Source organism: Urocampus carinirostris, chromosome 2, assembly GCF_059441175.1.
Source record: "Urocampus carinirostris isolate Australia breed hairy pipefish chromosome 2, RoL_Ucar_1.0, whole genome shotgun sequence".
Lineage (NCBI taxonomy): Eukaryota > Metazoa > Chordata > Actinopteri > Syngnathiformes > Syngnathidae > Urocampus > Urocampus carinirostris.
In genome coordinates this window covers 57417894-57435558 of record NC_142350.1, presented here as the reverse complement: position 1 = coordinate 57435558, position 17665 = coordinate 57417894, and the positions used below count along the sequence as shown (strand labels likewise).

Sequence of the window (17665 nt, the reverse complement as noted above, 5' to 3'; positions counted from 1 at the left end):
CAATTTTCTATCATTTCCAGATTTTTTTTTAAGAGTTGATGTAAATTGTTTAAAGCTGTCCTTCTGGTTGAAAATTGGACCATAAACCACTGCAGGAATATGTCCTTAAGAGTCTAACGCGGCACTTTGAGGGAGAGAAAAAGGCTGAGAGACAAATAAGAACAATGTTGGGGTGATAATAGACTGAGACAGGAAAGAATTATTTTAATGGACATAGCAACTTTAGTACAGTAGCTACGCATCACTTTGGGTTACATTTTCCTAAATATTTATTTGTTTTTAAAAGTCCGCGAGAGAAAAGCCCCAACCCGAATGTAATGATTGACATTTTAAGCCTGACTCAGGTCAGGCTCAGACTCAAGATCTTATCTCAAGATTCAGTGTAGACACTGTTTTATGATATTTGCTCACTGTTTTGCTCTCTCTCTCTCTCTCTCTTTATATATATATATATATATATGAGAGAACATGGTTAACTAACTTACATGTAGTACGTGCTTATCTAGACATGCTCCAATACGTCAGTAACAAAGTAACATATTAAGATTTATTCAGATAACTCCAGCATAAAAAACACGCTTACCAAACTATTAGCTTCACTCTAAATCACTAATTCCAATAAAATATTCGTCCTCTATGTCACTTTTACCGGTAAACAAGTTCTCCAACTCAGGAGGAAGACGATAACCCGCTTCACTTCCTCTTTCTGCTTCGAAAAATATCCTCCACACAACAGATCAAGGTTAAAATTATCAACACAGACCTAGAGCGCCCTCTTGCGGTGTAGTATGAAAATAACACGTGAAGTGATATACAGTTCCTGTCATAAATTTTTAAACTCAATGATATAATAATGTGTCAACAATTTCGCATAAAAGTCTCACAAGAGTATTATTTGCACTCCTAGCCAAACTAAAAAAAACCTGCGACTAATAGTGCAGAAAATACAGTACGGGTATTTTAGCCCACACTGAGCCTCCACTGCATGTTTATCTTCCCTCCCCGCAGGAATCGGCTTTGACTTCAAGCGACCCCTGTCTCAGCTTCGCGAGGTGCATCTGAGGCGCTACAACCTCCGGCGTTCCGCCCTGGAGCTCTTTTTCATTGACCAGGCGCATTACTTTATCAATTTCAAGAAGAAGGTGATCTAGCGCTCGTGATATTTCGACGTCTCAAATTCACGATTTGATAGTGGCTTCCTTTTATATTTCTTTTTTCAGTTGCGCAACAAGGTGTATTCAAGAATTCTGGGTCTGCGACCTCCGAATCTTTTTTATTTTGGATCGCGGTCACCACAAGAGCTGCTGAAAGCATCAGGCCTCACACAGGTAGCCAGTTCATGTCTCTTGCAGGACTATCTGAATACTCATCTCTAAGAAGGACTAAAAAATGCCCTAATGAAAAATAATAGTCAGTTATTATTACGTACTGCAAATAAATACATTTCCTGTAGCTCATCCTAGCTGACATCGGGCAGTGGGCAGGGGACACCCTACAATGATTGTCAGCCAATCACAGGACACACATACTGTATATATACAACCATTCACACACTCATCCATACCTAAGGACACTTAGGAAGTCACCAATCAACCTGCCACACATGGAGAAAACCCAAGAAGGGATGGGGAGAACATGCAAACTCTGCAAAGGGGGCCTGTAGCTGGAATCAAACCCAGGGATTTTTTAAGATATAGAGAAATTAAAAATATCATAATGACATTTTTGAAAGATGATTTATTGGACTGATGAATAAATAAATAACACAAAAGTACAAAGGTAAACATTAAAAAAATAAATACATAGAAATGAATATTTAAAAATAAATACAAAAATATTTTTCCCCCTCCGTTGTTTAATAAAGTTGTTTACTTCTAATTCATCGTAAACTTGTATTTGACGTTTAGTGGGAGAAAATAAAATGTCAATCAATAAATATGAAAATAGAATTTAACATTATTTAATGATAGTTGCTTTATGATTCAGATGCTACCAGCATTAAATGCTTAAGGATGCCAAAAGGACAGTGTGTATTTTGTATATTATATAGCGACCCCTAGTGGTTAGAAAAGTAATTGCTTTTTTTCCTGTTTTTAAAGCAAAAATATTCATGTAAATTATAAGCAAAGATACATGAACTATCATGTAACGATGCATTTCTTAAATCAATTGTGTGTCGAGAATTTAAAAACAAAAATTTTAACATAGCATGAGCCTCATCTAAAAGGAAGCTGACATCACTGTCCGCCATATTGCTACAACAGGTGCCCCGAAACCTCTAGAAGGCTAGGCAGAAAAATGCATTTTGGTCACTTTAATTGTGTTATTCGTTGTGCTTTTGAGCACTTGATTTCGGTTGCACTACACCATAAAGCGACATAAAATGGTCAGAAAATACACTCTGTCCCTTAAATGAAACTGAATTGTGTTGAACTATTTGCCAGTTTGCTTGCAGTAATTGTTGTTGTGAGAGAAAAAGGCAGTCTTGAATCGTCCTAACTGACCCACATTTAAGACCGCCCCCTAATTAGGATAACATTTTGTGAGAAATATTGCACTGATAGCATCTGCAGCATATTTTTTTACATTAATTTGCCCTAATATTTGTGAATCCAGATTTTACTTAATTTTACTCGCTTTTATTTATGTTCATTTTTTTTACATTTTAAAAAGACATCGAGACATGTTTTTTTTTTCACTTTTATTAATTGATTGATCGATTATTTTTGGCGTTTTTGTTCTAGTATTATTGCACTGATTGTTTTCTCACACATTGCACAGAAATGGGTCTGCAGGGAAATTTCTAATTTTGAATATTTGATGCAACTCAACACCATCTCCGGGCGCACTTACAACGACCTTTCGCAATATCCCGTGGTAAGACCACACGTGAGATGAGAATTAACCAAGGCAGTGCATTCACACTCACGCCACCAACGATGTCTGATTTGCTTTGGCCAGTTTCCATGGATACTCAGCGACTACACGTCGCCCGTTCTGAACCTGGAAGACCCGTCGGTTTTCCGAGACTTGTCCAAACCCGTCGGTGTGGTCAACCCTCGCCATGCACAAGCGGTCAAAGAGAAGTAAGTTGGCCTTCAACTTGCGTTGTCTACTAAGTGTGACCAAGTCCGGTTTTCCCCCAGATTTGAAAGTTTCGAGGACCCGACGGGCACTATCGACAAATTCCATTACGGCACTCACTACTCCAACGCGGCGGGAGTCATGCACTACATGATCCGAATGGAGCCTTTCACCACGCTGCACATTCAGCTCCAGAGCGGCAGGTGGGAATGACTTCCTTGAGTCCTCGACTCGCTCTTGTCCTAAACCAGGGGTGTCAAACTCGTTTTAGCTCAGGGCCCACATGGTAGAAAAAACAATGTCGTGAGGGCCAGACTAGTACTTCAATGGGATAAAAAGTGCGCCTTAGCTGTAGTGCTTGGGATCTTTCGTAGGCTCACAATTAAATTACAATTATGATTCAGGGGTGTAAGACTCAATTATAAAACAAATATTGATGTTCATAAACAGTACCAAGAGATAAAATCTTAGTAAAGGAAAAGTATAAAGGAAAAAAACAACACATTTGTAAAAAAGAAAAAGAAAAGAAAAAAACAATTTAATTCATTTCCACTACACTATTTTTTACTCAGGGAAACTCGTGCAAACTGGAACGTAACAATAATAGCACACATATATTAATTTACCCAAAAAATATTCAAATAATTGATTTCATGAATACAATGTCTTTCTGTGCTTTTATTTTATTTTTAATGAAAATGTTTACCTGAATTTGTGAACTTTGTTTTTAGATTTCATATCTATTATGGAAAAGAGCTTATGTTTCTTTACTGCAAAGAGATCGTGTCCTTAAAAAAGTCAAAAGTAGAATATGTTATCTGTTAAGTATGTGTTAACAATAGTTCTGCAACGAATAGTCGACGTTGTTGACAAAAGTCGATAACAGAATATAACGACAATAAACTGTTTTATTTGTTTGTGCCTGCGTATTTTAAAAAAATGTCTATTTGTTAGTGTAGCATAAAAATCGTGAAAGTAAGATAAGGCCTGTTTAAGGTACAGTCAAAACGCCAAAACCTGGAGATGAAAAGTATTTAAGTGTGTCTAAGAAATTCACGTATTGCACACGCAACATAAGGAGCTTGACAGAGGCCGTGAGTAAAAATGTTCCGCATTCCATACAGGTCGTTTAAACCAGGTGCTAAAGGATCATTTGCAATTGCTGGGAATTAAAAAAACATTGTTTATCATCAAATGTTTTGGTTAAGAGAGACATCCACACACCACATGTGAGTGCAATCGTATTGGCTTAGACAACGCCTCCATGAAATGAAATGATCTGCATTTATATAGCGCTTTTCAAGTCAATGACTTCCCAAAGCGCTTTACAATGTGCTTCACATTTCCCAATAGCGGCCGTGCAGCCATGTAAGGCGCTAACCTGTTTATTCAGATTCAGATTATTGGGGGTATTCGGGGTTCAGTGTCTTTTCCAAGGACACTTCGACATGTAACACGAACTGCGGTCTTTTGATCCCAAGACGAGCGCTCTACCTCCTGAGCTACTGCCGCCTCCATGACTTCTGTTTAAAGTAAAATAACATTAGGATTGGTGTTTCCTCAAATTTTCTCTTTTTTATAAATGGTAGTCAGCAAATACAGCTACAGTGGGTGGTTTGCTATGGAAGTGGCGCCGGTCTTTCGCCACATCCAATGGACATATTTGAAACTATAGGCCTGACGTGATGCAGCTTATTTTTCTCTTGTGCTCCTCAGTATTGTCTGGCAGGCCAAATTAAATCAACTAGCGGCTGTTGTTTAACAGCTCAGTCCTTAATTGTCATGCCAATCTGCCGCCTTTAGGTTCGACTGCGCGGACCGCCAGTTCCACTCGGTAGCGGCAGCCTGGCAAGCTCGCATCGAAAGCCCGGCTGATGTAAAGGAACTCATCCCAGAGTTCTTCTACTTGCCGGAATTCCTGCAGAACCTGAACGGTGGGTTTCGATCCTGATCCCGCTTACTACAAGCCCTGATCCCGACTTTGGTATCCACAGGCTTCGACTTGGGATCTTTGCAGATTTCGCAAGATCCGGTGGAAGATGTCCTGCTGCCTCGCTGGGCCTCCTCGAAGGAGGACTTCATCAGAAAGCACCGGAAAGCTCTAGTGAGATGTGGCTTTAGTACAACTTGCACAAGCTCTTTAAATCAGTGTTTTTTAACTAATATGTGCTTCGAGACCATGAAACATGCCATTGCCTTCTTCCAGTAATCAGTCAAGTAACTAAATTTCATTCATCTGCTCATGTGGTAGTGGGTGGGTGTTTGTATCCCTTATCCACTGGAGTTGTAGGTGCACCATTTCCTGTGGTGTGTCTTGGGCATGTACAGCCTGGTGGCACCCATCCCACTTCAGGCCCTTCTCGAACGTCTTGGGCAAATGTGCTAACCTCTGCACTCGGCAACACTTCGTGAAGTCATCCAGTATATTTAATAAAAATTGCCTAGCAAAGGATAATAATCGATGGAATAACGTAAACATCTTGAGGATAATTTTATTTGAATTTCCGGATTTTACTAAAAAAGTTAGAACTTATCAAATTTTGTTCCACTAGAACTGGTGTTGCCAACCTTTTTGAACCTGAGAACTACTTTTTTGTTACTGCTTACTGCAAAAGGCTTCCAGTTTTAAGTGCATTTCTAAAACAGAAACTTATGTTATTACAATGTTATTATTGCATTGTTATCAGGTTGTTAATAGAAGTAGAGTTAAAATAAGCACACTTGACCACTAAAACCTTGTTTTTGAAGAAACTAATCATGTCAGTGATTTCTCATGCCAGTTAGAAATTCAATTTCCTTGTAAATCACTATGACCCATCACTGGTGAGTTATTTCCAAAAGCTGTTCATGGGCTATTAGGGTCCTCTCGGTGACCCCTGATTTAGGAGATCATTTTTGCTTATTTAATTTTTTTTTTTTTTTTAAATAGATACAAATATAATAAAACAGCAAAATTATTGACCAAAATGAATAACTTGTCCTGTATTACCTCCTCAGTCACCGTGACTACAAACCCATAAACAATAAGAAAAACTTGTAGAGCACTGTCTATTTAAGCTTATTAAAACATGAAACTGGTGCCAGCAATTAATTTGAAAACATTTTGCGGACTCTGCCTTTGAATTCTTTTAAAAAAAAATGTGCTTTGGGTCAAAAAAGGTTGAAAAAGACTTCCTTAAATGAACATTGAACTATTTCACTGTAGGAAAGCGAGCATGTGTCGTGTCATCTGCACGAGTGGATCGACCTCATCTTCGGCTACAAGCAGAGAGGAGAAGAAGCTGTGAAAGCACTCAATGTTTTCTACTACTGCACCTATGAAGGCACGCCAAAGATTACCTTTTTTTTTTTAAAGATCATCATTTAACTTTCTCTTTCTTACAGGCGCTGTAGATCTCGATGCCATCGCCGACGAGACGGAGCGCAAGGCCCTTGAAGGCATCATTAGCAACTTTGGACAAACGCCCTGCCAGCTGCTGAAGGTGTGAAATTGGACCATTGCATTTGTGTCCATGAATTTGACTTTAATCACATGCCAGTGAAAAGTTATTTTCCTTTGCAAACAGGAGCCTCATCCACCACGAATGTCGGCTGCAAACGCTTCAAGGCGCCAGTCTCGTTTGGACTCTCTGCCGGTCAACATCTTCGAACATCTTGACAAGCTACGCTCCTTTGTAGAGGTACGTTAGGGATAACTTATAAGTTTAAAGTTAAGTAGACATTTGAAATAAGGAGAGAATACATACATTCGGAAGTTCTCTCGAAGAGAATAGGAGAGGGCTGTACAAGCAACACTCAGATCAGATAATCTAAATATTTTCTAAAGGTCCTCCCCTGAGCCTTTTCTTTTTATGAAGCCTCCTAGGTTACAAAAAGCAGATCCACCCTAAAGCAGTGATATTCAACCACTGTGCCGCGACACACTAGTGTGCAGTCAGAGATCGTCAGGTGTGCCGAGAGAAATTATCCCAATGACACTTTTTAAAATTTTCTAAAACATTTATGAATCGTTTTCTGCAAATATTATGTCATTGTCAAGTGTCTGTGCCGTAAAAACCCGGGGTATTATAAATTATATTGTAATTAAACATAGTGTTTAGTGTCATTTTATAAACTTTTTTGGTTAGTGGTGTGCCGCAAAATGTTTCCAGTGTAAAAAACATGCCCTGGCTCAAAAAGGTTGAAAAACACTGCCCTTAAGGATGTGGGGATCTAAGAACAGCAGCATCATTGGGCAATAGTGACAATGATTTAAACGGTGCACATTGTCAAAACAACCAACAACAGTTAGGAATGATAGTCCAAATAACCAACAACCCTGGCATCCTATGCAATATCCTTTGCAGGTGTCCAATATCAAAAACGGAAGCAAGCAGAATAAATGTATTAATAATTACCAACGGATAAACTCAATGTGGGATAATAATTATTTATACTGCACAATTATAATCCTAGTTGATTGATAACAATACTTCGAAAAAAATCAAAAACTTTCAAAGCAAGTGATACATGATTTTGACACAAAGCCTGCAGTTACACTTTAGTACAGAAGTGGCACTCAAGAGGAAAGATTGTGTTGAAAAATAATTAGTCTCTAGCGCCCCCACAGGTTTAATTGGAATGTTGCGCCCTTGAGATGACTGATATGAATTCCCTCCTGTTTCGTTTATAATTTGACAGTTAGTGTTAATCCTTGTTTATAGATACATCAAAAAGTCCCACAGGAGTATAGTCATTCTGGAAACAAGATTATTTTTAGGGGATTAAAAAAATATTTGAGATCACATACAAAATAATGACTTGAAAACGATGAGATGATTACTCCTTCAAGTTCAGTTCAAGACTGCATTTTTTCCCTTTTGCACTCAAGGTTGTGAGTGACGGCATCCCCCTGGTCCAGGCGGTGGTGCCAAAGAACCAGAATCGCTCCATCATTCACGGCTCAGATGTATTGGTAAGATTTGCTTAACACATTTACCATCATTACGGCTCACAAGGCTAAAAGATAAAAGCTTGACTTTTATTATGTATTTCCAGGTGACAGTGAGTGCCAGCGGCTTGATAGGAACACACAGCTGGTTGCCATATGACAAGAACATCGCCAATTACTTCACCTTCGCCAAGGACCCAACCATTACTAATCCCAAGTGAGTCCGCATTACGTTTTTGGCTAAGAGAATTTAAAAAAAAATCCCTGCTATTTTGTCAGCAGTATGTTAAATAACGTTTGATGAATATTCCATACCACACACAAAGCAAATCATCTTTTCCCTATATTTTAAAAGCGTCAAGAGGAAAGGGAACATCTGCGTGCTGTTTTTGTGTGAGGAAACATCTGGGATGTTTCAGAGCCTCTTAAACTGGATCCTTTTAAATTGACCTTCAACATGAATAACAAATAAAACTTCCCCCAAAGAGTCAAACAATGCGCTTTGCAGCCATTTGGAGATGTCATTTCCCCCGAGTGACTCTTTTAATGCGCTCGTGATAATCACTTTCAGGCTGCGGCTCACATGCATTCATTTTTGTTCATTTTTAGGACGCAACGTTTTCTAGGGGGACCCTTCTCACCCGGAGTGGAGATCGGCGCTCAGGTCCTGGTGGTGTCTAACGACGGACGTTTGCTGTTTAGTGGAGGCCACTGGGACTGCAGCCTGCGGGTCACCCAGCTGGGCAAAGGCAAGCTGGTGGGCAGGATCTGCCGGCACATTGGTAAGAAGGTGTTGTTATTGTATTTATCCGTGTATAACGCACTTTTTTTAATCCCCAAAAATAAATTGGGTAGGCGTTTTACACGAGGTTTTACGGTAGTATAATACCGTATTTCAGCAATAATTGAAGGTATCGCTAGCCATGTATGCACCACATTGGATGCAATGGGAATCGAACCCGGATAGCTCCCGGAAGAGCGCTGAATTTGGACCACTAGACCAGGGATTTCAAACTCAATTTGGCTCCAAGGCACGATCCAGACTTTCTGTTCTAAGGTTGGCTGATCAGTAAAAGAATGTCATGAACATTTTTAGCTTACCTTTGTTCTCAGCATTATGCTTTCCATTCAATCTATTGTAATAGCCTACCCTACATATTATAATCATAAATTACAAGGGATCTTTTCCCGGCAAAACATATTTATTCACAAAAAAATGTGAAAAAATTGTTTTGATGTTTGCAGATGAGTGAATGCAGTATTACACCTGAACCAAATCACCACACTATACAAACTAAAGTGGGAGCTAAGAAAAAGAAATGAAATGATCTGCATTTATATAGCGCTTTTCAAGTCAAGACTTCCCAAAGCGCTTTACAGTGTGCTTCACATTTTCCAATAGCGGCCGTGCAGCCGTGGGCGCTAACCTGCTTATTGGGGGCATTAGGGGTTCAGTGTCTTACCCAAGGACACTTTGACATGTAACACGTAGGAGCCGGGATTCGAACTGGGATCGTTTGATCCCCAGACGAGCGCTCTACCATCATAGTAGTTTAAGAAAAGAAAAATAACATTTTAGCAGTGCATGTACAATAAGTTTAGGCTACATTAGATCAAACTACTTGGCTGAGACTGCTAAAGCTGATAGGAAATTCTTAACTGCCCTCTAGCAGCCAGAGAGACCATTTGGTTTACATTTATCTTAAAACTTATAACTTTTGATAGAAATTACTCAGGGACTCGCTTTTTTTAGACATACTTAGAAATTTATAATGGGCCAGATTATATCATCCAATAGGCTGGGTCTGGCCCACGGGCCGTACGTTTCACATGCCTGCACTAGACTGCTAGGGACGTAGATGACATGGCAAAAGGCTTAAGATTTTATCTCATCGTCACACAATTCTTTTGTCAAATAATTTATTGACATCATAAACTATGAAAAAAATACCAAGATGAAATTTACAATGTATTCAATCAATGTTCTTCAAAGTGTGATTTATCATCAGATACACCAAAAGTTTTTCCCACTGTCGTGCCTTCTTGCGTTTATTTATATATTTCCGGGCGGTAACACCTAATGCCTTTTCTATGACATCTACATCTCTAGTGGGCTAGTGATTGCACAATGCATATAGGTTTATTATTATTATTATTACTATTATTATTGTTATTGGAACTAATGTTATCATTAGGTTGGGCCACAAGAATTTTGGCCTGTGGTACAGAAAAGATTGGGGACCACTTATGTAGACTACATATGAAAAGGCATTCGATTTAACCTTATTATCATACTATTTTTAGTCACAGTACCAGATACGAATGTTGGAGAATGGAGAAAGCAAAAGGAAGTCCTGAAAGATATAAATAAACGCAAAAAAGCACAATGAGGGAGACAACTCTTGAGTGAATCTGATGACGAATCTGATTTTGAAGGACATTAGATAAATTCAGTATACCGTATTTTCCGCACTATATGGCGCACCATGTTATAAGGCGCACCTTCAATGAATGATATATTTTAAAACTTATGCCATACATAAGACGCACCCCATTATAAGGCGCTATAAGTGCATGCTGGTTTAAGATCAGGTAATTGTGCAATTTTGTAATTGTAATCCTGTGCAGTCCTTCGAGACATTTTTTGGGATTAAGGGCTATTTACGGTAAATAAATGTGACGACTTGACTACAGTAGAGAATGTAGTTACGTTATGCAACCTCTAGATGTTGCCACGCTCAAGGGAATGTCAACAAAACATTCAAAAAGGTCAAGCTTTATTAACAAACAAGCTTTCCACAACTCCATTCACTCCCAAAATAAATAAACAGCCGTTTTATTATTTTCTCTGAGGTAAAGCATTTTCGTGACACATCTTTAACATCTTTGAACAACATCGACATATCATTTTATTTTTTGTCCATTTAGTCAACACGCAAAGAAAAAAACGTCTGATACTGTTATTTTAAATGAAACGTTAGTGCAATCGCAATAAAGTGACACTCGTAATGTGCAAAAACAACGAGTGCAAAGCAATAACATAATAACTGTAAAATGTAAAACGTAAACACACAAAAGAAAAACAAAGATCACTCTATAAGCTCCTCATCGACGAATCCCTCGAATTCTTCTTCTGCTGTGTTCGAATTGACCATATCTCAGTGAATGGGCCATCCAACACGTCCGGTGTTTTTGTGCCAGCGCTGTTGCCTTCATACGTATAGTTATCGTACTGACACTTCTGCTTGCCGCTCTTTGTTGAACAACCCACTGTTCAAGTGTCTCCTCTAACTCTGGCCATCTTGCTTTATTGCCACGGAAACTTTGTTGAGTTTTCCTTACTTGGCGGAGCTTATCTTCATCCTTTCTCCACTTCCGTACCATCGATTCATTTAAGTTTAACTCTCTCGCTGCCGCTCTATTGCCGTGTTGTGCTGCGTGACTGATCGCTTTGAGTTTAAACTCGGCGTTGTACGCGTGTCTCTTAACAGGAGCCATTTTTTATACAAATGCACGTATGAAAGAGAATCTCGCTCTCTCTCTCTCTCTCTCTCGCTCTCTCTCTCTCTCTGTCAAACGTGACATTCTGAATAATTCTGCGTTTGTTTAAGGTAAATTGTGCTTTACATCTTCACCAGTCAAAACCCTGGATTCAGACAAATACTGTATTTGTTGAATATGAATTAAGCAGTTTAATGGGGTAGCCATTTTGCCACTTAGTAAACAAATACAACACGAGCCCCGGCAACTACCAATCGTTTAATATTTCCCAGTATGCACAGCGCGAAAAATGGAGTCGGCGGCTGTTTCTCGTAGTTGCGAGACCTTGCGAATTTAATATTGAGCCATATATAAGGCGCACTGTGTTATAAGGCGCATGGTCAGCTTTTGAAAAAAAACAAGACTTTTAGGTGCGCCTTATAGTGCGGAAAATACGGTAAATTGTTTGTTGGTATTGTGTTTGGGACTTATAATGCTTAGTTTGAGCTGAAAATGTGATGCTGATATTTAATCAAAAATTAGGGGTGCGGGTTATACATGAATAAATACAGTAAGTGCTGTTCCTTTTTGTTGTCAAATGGATTCAAATGCTTCGTTTTTCCCTGAAGATGTCGTTACGTGCTTGGCTCTCGATCTGTGTGGCATCTACCTCATCTCGGGCTCCAGAGACACGTCCTGTATAGTGTGGCAGGTTCTACAGCAGGTAGGAATTTATACATTTTTGGAGCATCAAGCGGAGATAAAACCCTTGCATGGAACCATATCACTTTAAAATTTTAGGGCGGCTTCTCCAGCACGCTATCTCCCCGGCCCGTGCAAGTGCTTTGTGGACACGACCAGGAGGTCACCTGCGTAGCCATCAGCACAGAACTGGACATGGCTGTCTCGGGTTCAAAGGTGACTTCAGTAGTTGCTACAAAACACACATGTTTACGTTTACATGCAGAGAATAATCCGACTGGGATCAGAAGTCAGATTTTTGCCATTAAAGATGGGTGCATCATTTGAAGTCTAGAGTTAAATATTTTCTATATTGAGTTTAAAGTGCCCTTATGCTTTATTCTGCCCCCACGGTGCTTATAAGTACAGCAGAGCTGATCGGGCTGAACATAAATGAGTTGTTGGGCGTTGGAGGGGCGGGGTTTGGCTGGATCTGGTAGAGAATGATATCATGCTCGTCCCTGCGGAGGGATATTTTGTTTCTAATTGTTAGTGTAGCACTAACAATGTACTAAATTGCATAGATAATTAACTTTGAATAATCATGGAAAATACTGAGAGTAAGAAGAGGCCTCCTTCAAAAACATTAGTTAGTGCATCACAACAACACTGAACAAAGTGGAATAAGAAAGCTTGATGTGGTTGAGAAAATGGTTGAATTGCTTTTGTTTTGTCCACTTTATACCGCGGAGGAGGAAGTTGCCTAACTCTTCCAAAAGTAAGTTAAACTTAACTTTAGATAGATAGATAGATATATCGATACTTTATTCATCCCCTTTATTTATCTTTATAGTCATGTCATGTTTATTTGTATAGCCCTTAATTACAAGGAGTCTCAAACGGCTTCACAGAGCCCAGAATGTCAACGCCTAATGTGTAGCTTTGTTTTTCAGTACTATCCTTTGTCATTCAGCCTGCTTTGCAAAGTTATAGAGCATAGTATTTGATGAAACGTAAATTTTTCAGTTTCAAAACAATACAGGTAACTTATACAAGCCTTAAACATACTTATATAAACCTCAAACATACATTCCATAGAAAATATAGCACTAGAGAGACTTACAAATTCAACTTTCGAACGACCGTCCGGAACCTCATTCGTAAAGAGGGCAGCGTCTGTAAGTACCTTGATTTCAGGAGGTGATATATATTGAATGCCTGTGCTGAATTCCAACTGGTTATGTAACTCAGTATCATCCTTGCTTGTTGCCTGAAAGTATCCTCAATTATAAACAATTTCGCCATGAAGCCCTATTTTTAACCAGACCAATGCACATTTGGTTGTGCAACCCAGTGCCCTCTTTGCATTTATTACGATGCAAATCCCTCATTTTTGTGCTCCAATGTCCCTGTCCAACTTCCAAGTTTCTTTTCATTTTCCATTGGTTTTGAGTCTGTCATCATGCAAGCACTTGCACGTGCATCATGAACAAGCACGACATGCTGCAATAATGACACAAGCCAGAGGAGGCAACCGCGGGTAAAAAAGTTCCAAATTCTGTGCAGCTCCTTTAAATAAAGGATGGTTTCATTTGAGTCAATACCAAATTCAATGAAGTACTTTACATGGTGTGCTAGTAGGTGACTTACCATATTTTCACGACCACAGGGCACACCATGCTAAAAGGCGCAGTCTCTGTGGCTAGTTCTATTTCTGGATTTAACACAAAACATAGGGGGTACCTGATTATTGGGTATTGGGTGCCCTCTTCTGCGGCTGCCTTACAAATACACAGACATGCATACAAGTGTGTATATTAAAAAATACAGCGGGCGCAAGACTGAGTTTGTTAAGTATTGATGACAAAGTAAAACACATGGATAAAACAACATTTACATACAAGTCGGATTTAGTTGAAATTGTCACACAAATCTCACAAAAACATTGAATTCCACCTAAAAATCGGAATTGAGCATTAAGTTCTGCAGTATGAACCTAGCCTTAAATACACCCCCACACTTCACCCCTTAGTGGTGACACCCACCCTTCACCTGTTAGCAGCCTCATAGTGTCCTCAGCTATGTCCGCCACTTTACATCGCACACAGGGAGCACTGCCCGTTAGGGCGTGCGCTACAATTTGAAGAAAATCAGAGCGAATATATGGTAAATATGGATGCACACAGCAATGGCATCCGCTGTATATGAACAGTAGCATTTCAGATACTTTGGCAAACTATGAATTGACAAATCGTGACTTGGTGTTGACCAAAACAATTCATATTACTTCTGAACCTTTTACAATCAATTTTTTACCGATAGGATGGGACGGTGATCGTGCACACCATCCGACGAGGCCAGTACCTGCGAACGTTGAGGCCTCCAGGTGAGCCCTCCCACATCTCCGAGCTCCAAGTGGGCATGGAAGGCCACGTGGTGGTGCAGACCTCCAGGGGGGAGCCATCCAAGGTACGTCAACACGGCAGCCCTACTGTGAACTCCTTTTCTGATACGGCGCTCGTTCGTTTCATGGGCAGGACTCCATCCACGTTTACTCGGTCAATGGCTTCCTGTTGTCATCCTTCAACATGGAGGAGCAAGTGAGCGCTCTCCATCTGGTGTCGGAATACGTTATTCTGGGTACCACGCAGGGCAAACTTCATATCCGACATCTGTGCAGGTACATATGATGTTTTTGCAATTACATCACATTTCCACCTATGAGTAAACTCACAGTTCATCGTGAATCTAAAACGTTTACTTACAACGAAAAAACGAACAGAAGCTTGATTTTAACTTAAAGGGTCTGTGTGTATTATTGGACTACTAGATGTTACTGCAGTGTTTCCCATACCATATAAAGGCCCTGTAGGGTAGCCAGGGTTTAATTGTTCCACACCAGGATTTCAAACATGTATAAAAAACATTAAAAAAATACATCCATTCAACATATTTTTGTCTCGAGAGACAATGGACTGCGCCAGAAGTCACCGTGTCAGTTTGAGGGCAACGTCAGGTATGACCGAACGGTCCGATTCTTGAATGACAGTCTTTGTCGCAGTTATTTTTCTTCAGGCTGATGGTAATGCCGAAATCATGGAGAGAGAGATAGAGAGATTTTACCATGTTGTTATTAATAGAGGTTGAAATAAACTGCAAAACATGATAAATTTTCCTAGAAAATAACAATGGCCCATGATATATTTTCAGAACCAGTCTACAAGCTAGGTTTCAGGAAGCCACTTGCAGGCACCTTAATGGGGACTCCTTCTGTATTATCTCATGCAACTGAAAATGTTTTTCTGTAGCACTTTCTCTTCCCTTAAAAATTGTCAACGTTTTTCACGATAAAACAGTCAAACACTACAAAGTTTAAATTCGCCAATTTGGTTTGAAATGATGCAATGTTTGAAAAAGCACTTAAATGAATTGCAACTCTCAGCGGCACAACAGAATTATGTGCACTCTTATCTCCATTGATTTAACATACTTAGTTGCTCAAAAATCACACGATACAACAAATGAAGGATGTAATGAGTTGCCATCGCTTCTAATAATCGATTTTAACCCATTACATCAATTAGTTATTGCAGCCCTAAAAAATACATATTGTCCCTTTAAGGAATGTGTGAACTAATCAAAGCTGTCTTACCAATATAAATGATTTGACAATGTATTCAGCACTGAGAAAACGAGCTTCCATTTAGTGATTATACTATTTTATATTTGAAAAATGGAACTGATTAGAATTTGAGTTTTGGAAATGACGAGTATGATAAACAGATGTGTCAAGGCCCTACCAGGCATTAATTAATACCACTTGGATTCTCTGTCTACCTCGCCATTTCATACCTGTCAACCTGTACGTTTTTGCTGTACAAAGTACGTTTATTATGCATTTTAAGACGTGTACGACGTACGAGAAAATCCGTAGGGAAAAACGCAAATTTGTCAATTATGGGTACCATCCGGTATACACCGACTATCGACTATCAATCAAGTCATATGAGTTCGCCGCAGTAGCCTCTATCTCTGTATCGTTTTTTTTGTTGCAAACGAAGCGAGCATCTGCCGCCTCGGATTTCATGTGAGAGTTATGTAGTAAAAGGAAGTCCGTCTCTTTTTAGATAACCGGCTTTTTCGGCTCAACTCATTAAAGCTCACTTGCTTTGATGCATTATATTACGAATTATTATGTTGTATAAAGAAGTTAAGAAAAAAAGGAAGTATAAAAAGAGAAAATGAAAAAAGAAAGGTTTGTGGTTATCCCTTTAATCAGTATATTACCAAAAATAATTTAATGCAAAAAATGAATTAATAATTTGAATAAGAAAATTCTACTTAATTATATTTGCATGTATTTTTTCTTTCTACAGTGAACGCCCATGCTACTTCATTTTTGAACTTTTTTTAATAATAAACCTCGTTCATGTCAAGCAACAAAATGTGAATTAACAATATATATCATATAGGGAAACAAATGTACAATATAACATGTTAAACTACATAAATAAACACGTTTGAAAAAAAAAGTTGTATTTTGTAAGGGAAAATACGACAGTTTGTAAGGGCATGGAGCCCTGGAGCTTGACAGGTATGCCGTTTTATCGGCTAAAAATACAACAGCTAGTTTTGACGAATCTGCAATTTTCTGTCGATTTAGTTAAAAAACATAGGGATTGGGAATACTTAAGATATCTGTATTGGGGTTTCTTTAAACCACACCGTGATTTCTGAAGATTTCCATTTCTGTTTTTTTCCCACAGCCTGGACGCGGCCGTCCCACCCTTGGCCTTGAAAGTCCCTGTGAGGAGCGTGTTTGTTAGCAAAGAGAGCAGCCACATCCTGGTTGGCCTGCAAGACGGCAAGTTGATAGTGGTGGGGGCCGGAAAGCCCGAGGAGGTGAGAACAAGGATAAGAAGTACTTGCAACGTGTTGGAACTCCAAAATTGGGGCTCGATTACGCATATGCAAAATTGTAGTGGAGGGGGACACTATAAAGGTATCCCACTGGTTTCATACTACAGATTTAGCTGGTTATTCTCGGGATTTTTTTAATGTGGGGAAGAAATGAGAACCCAGAAAGAAAATAAACGTTTTGTTAACTTGGTGTAAAACAAGGGTAAGGGAACCTTTTTGACCCAAAGAGCCATAATAGCAAAATATTTTCTTTATTTTTTGAGAGAGAGACAATGCATATAAATTAAGACAAATATCAGAAAAAAACCTGATTTTTCAGCGCTTTTTATTTAACTATGTGTGACGTTTGAGGATTTGATAAAATTAATGAAATTAAAATAATGCCAGAGTCTGTGTGCCACAAACATATCTCAATTACTTAAGATTGTTGAAGCTCATTTTGAAACAAAGTGCAAGCAAAGTTCTTCCGTCAAAATGTCACAAAATACTGCAAAAGAGGATACTGATGTATTTACCTTCAGTGCAGACGCCGCTGAGCAAACAGAATTGTGCTGCGTGCATAGGTCCCCT

General features: G+C 39.1%; 1 protein-coding gene across 3 annotated transcripts in view; it reads left to right on the top strand.

Annotated features, from left to right (window-relative positions):
• Positions 1-17665, top strand: part of nbeal2 (neurobeachin-like 2) — a 71725-nt gene that overhangs the window by 46305 nt on the left and 7755 nt on the right. For all 3 annotated transcript variants that reach the window (XM_088327262.1, XM_088327261.1, XM_088327260.1), the window contains 18 exons: positions 1009-1142; positions 1221-1328; positions 2782-2877; positions 2962-3086; positions 3147-3287; positions 4888-5018; positions 5079-5188; positions 6290-6407; positions 6469-6566; positions 6651-6764; positions 7955-8038; positions 8122-8231; positions 8624-8796; positions 12124-12218; positions 12296-12412; positions 14498-14644; positions 14713-14855; positions 16942-17077. In XM_088327262.1, coding sequence (XP_088183388.1) covers positions 1009-1142; positions 1221-1328; positions 2782-2877; positions 2962-3086; positions 3147-3287; positions 4888-5018; positions 5079-5188; positions 6290-6407; positions 6469-6566; positions 6651-6764; positions 7955-8038; positions 8122-8231; positions 8624-8796; positions 12124-12218; positions 12296-12412; positions 14498-14644; positions 14713-14855; positions 16942-17077 — 2180 coding nt within the window. The remainder of the gene's footprint in view (positions 1-1008; positions 1143-1220; positions 1329-2781; positions 2878-2961; positions 3087-3146; positions 3288-4887; positions 5019-5078; positions 5189-6289; positions 6408-6468; positions 6567-6650; positions 6765-7954; positions 8039-8121; positions 8232-8623; positions 8797-12123; positions 12219-12295; positions 12413-14497; positions 14645-14712; positions 14856-16941; positions 17078-17665) is intronic.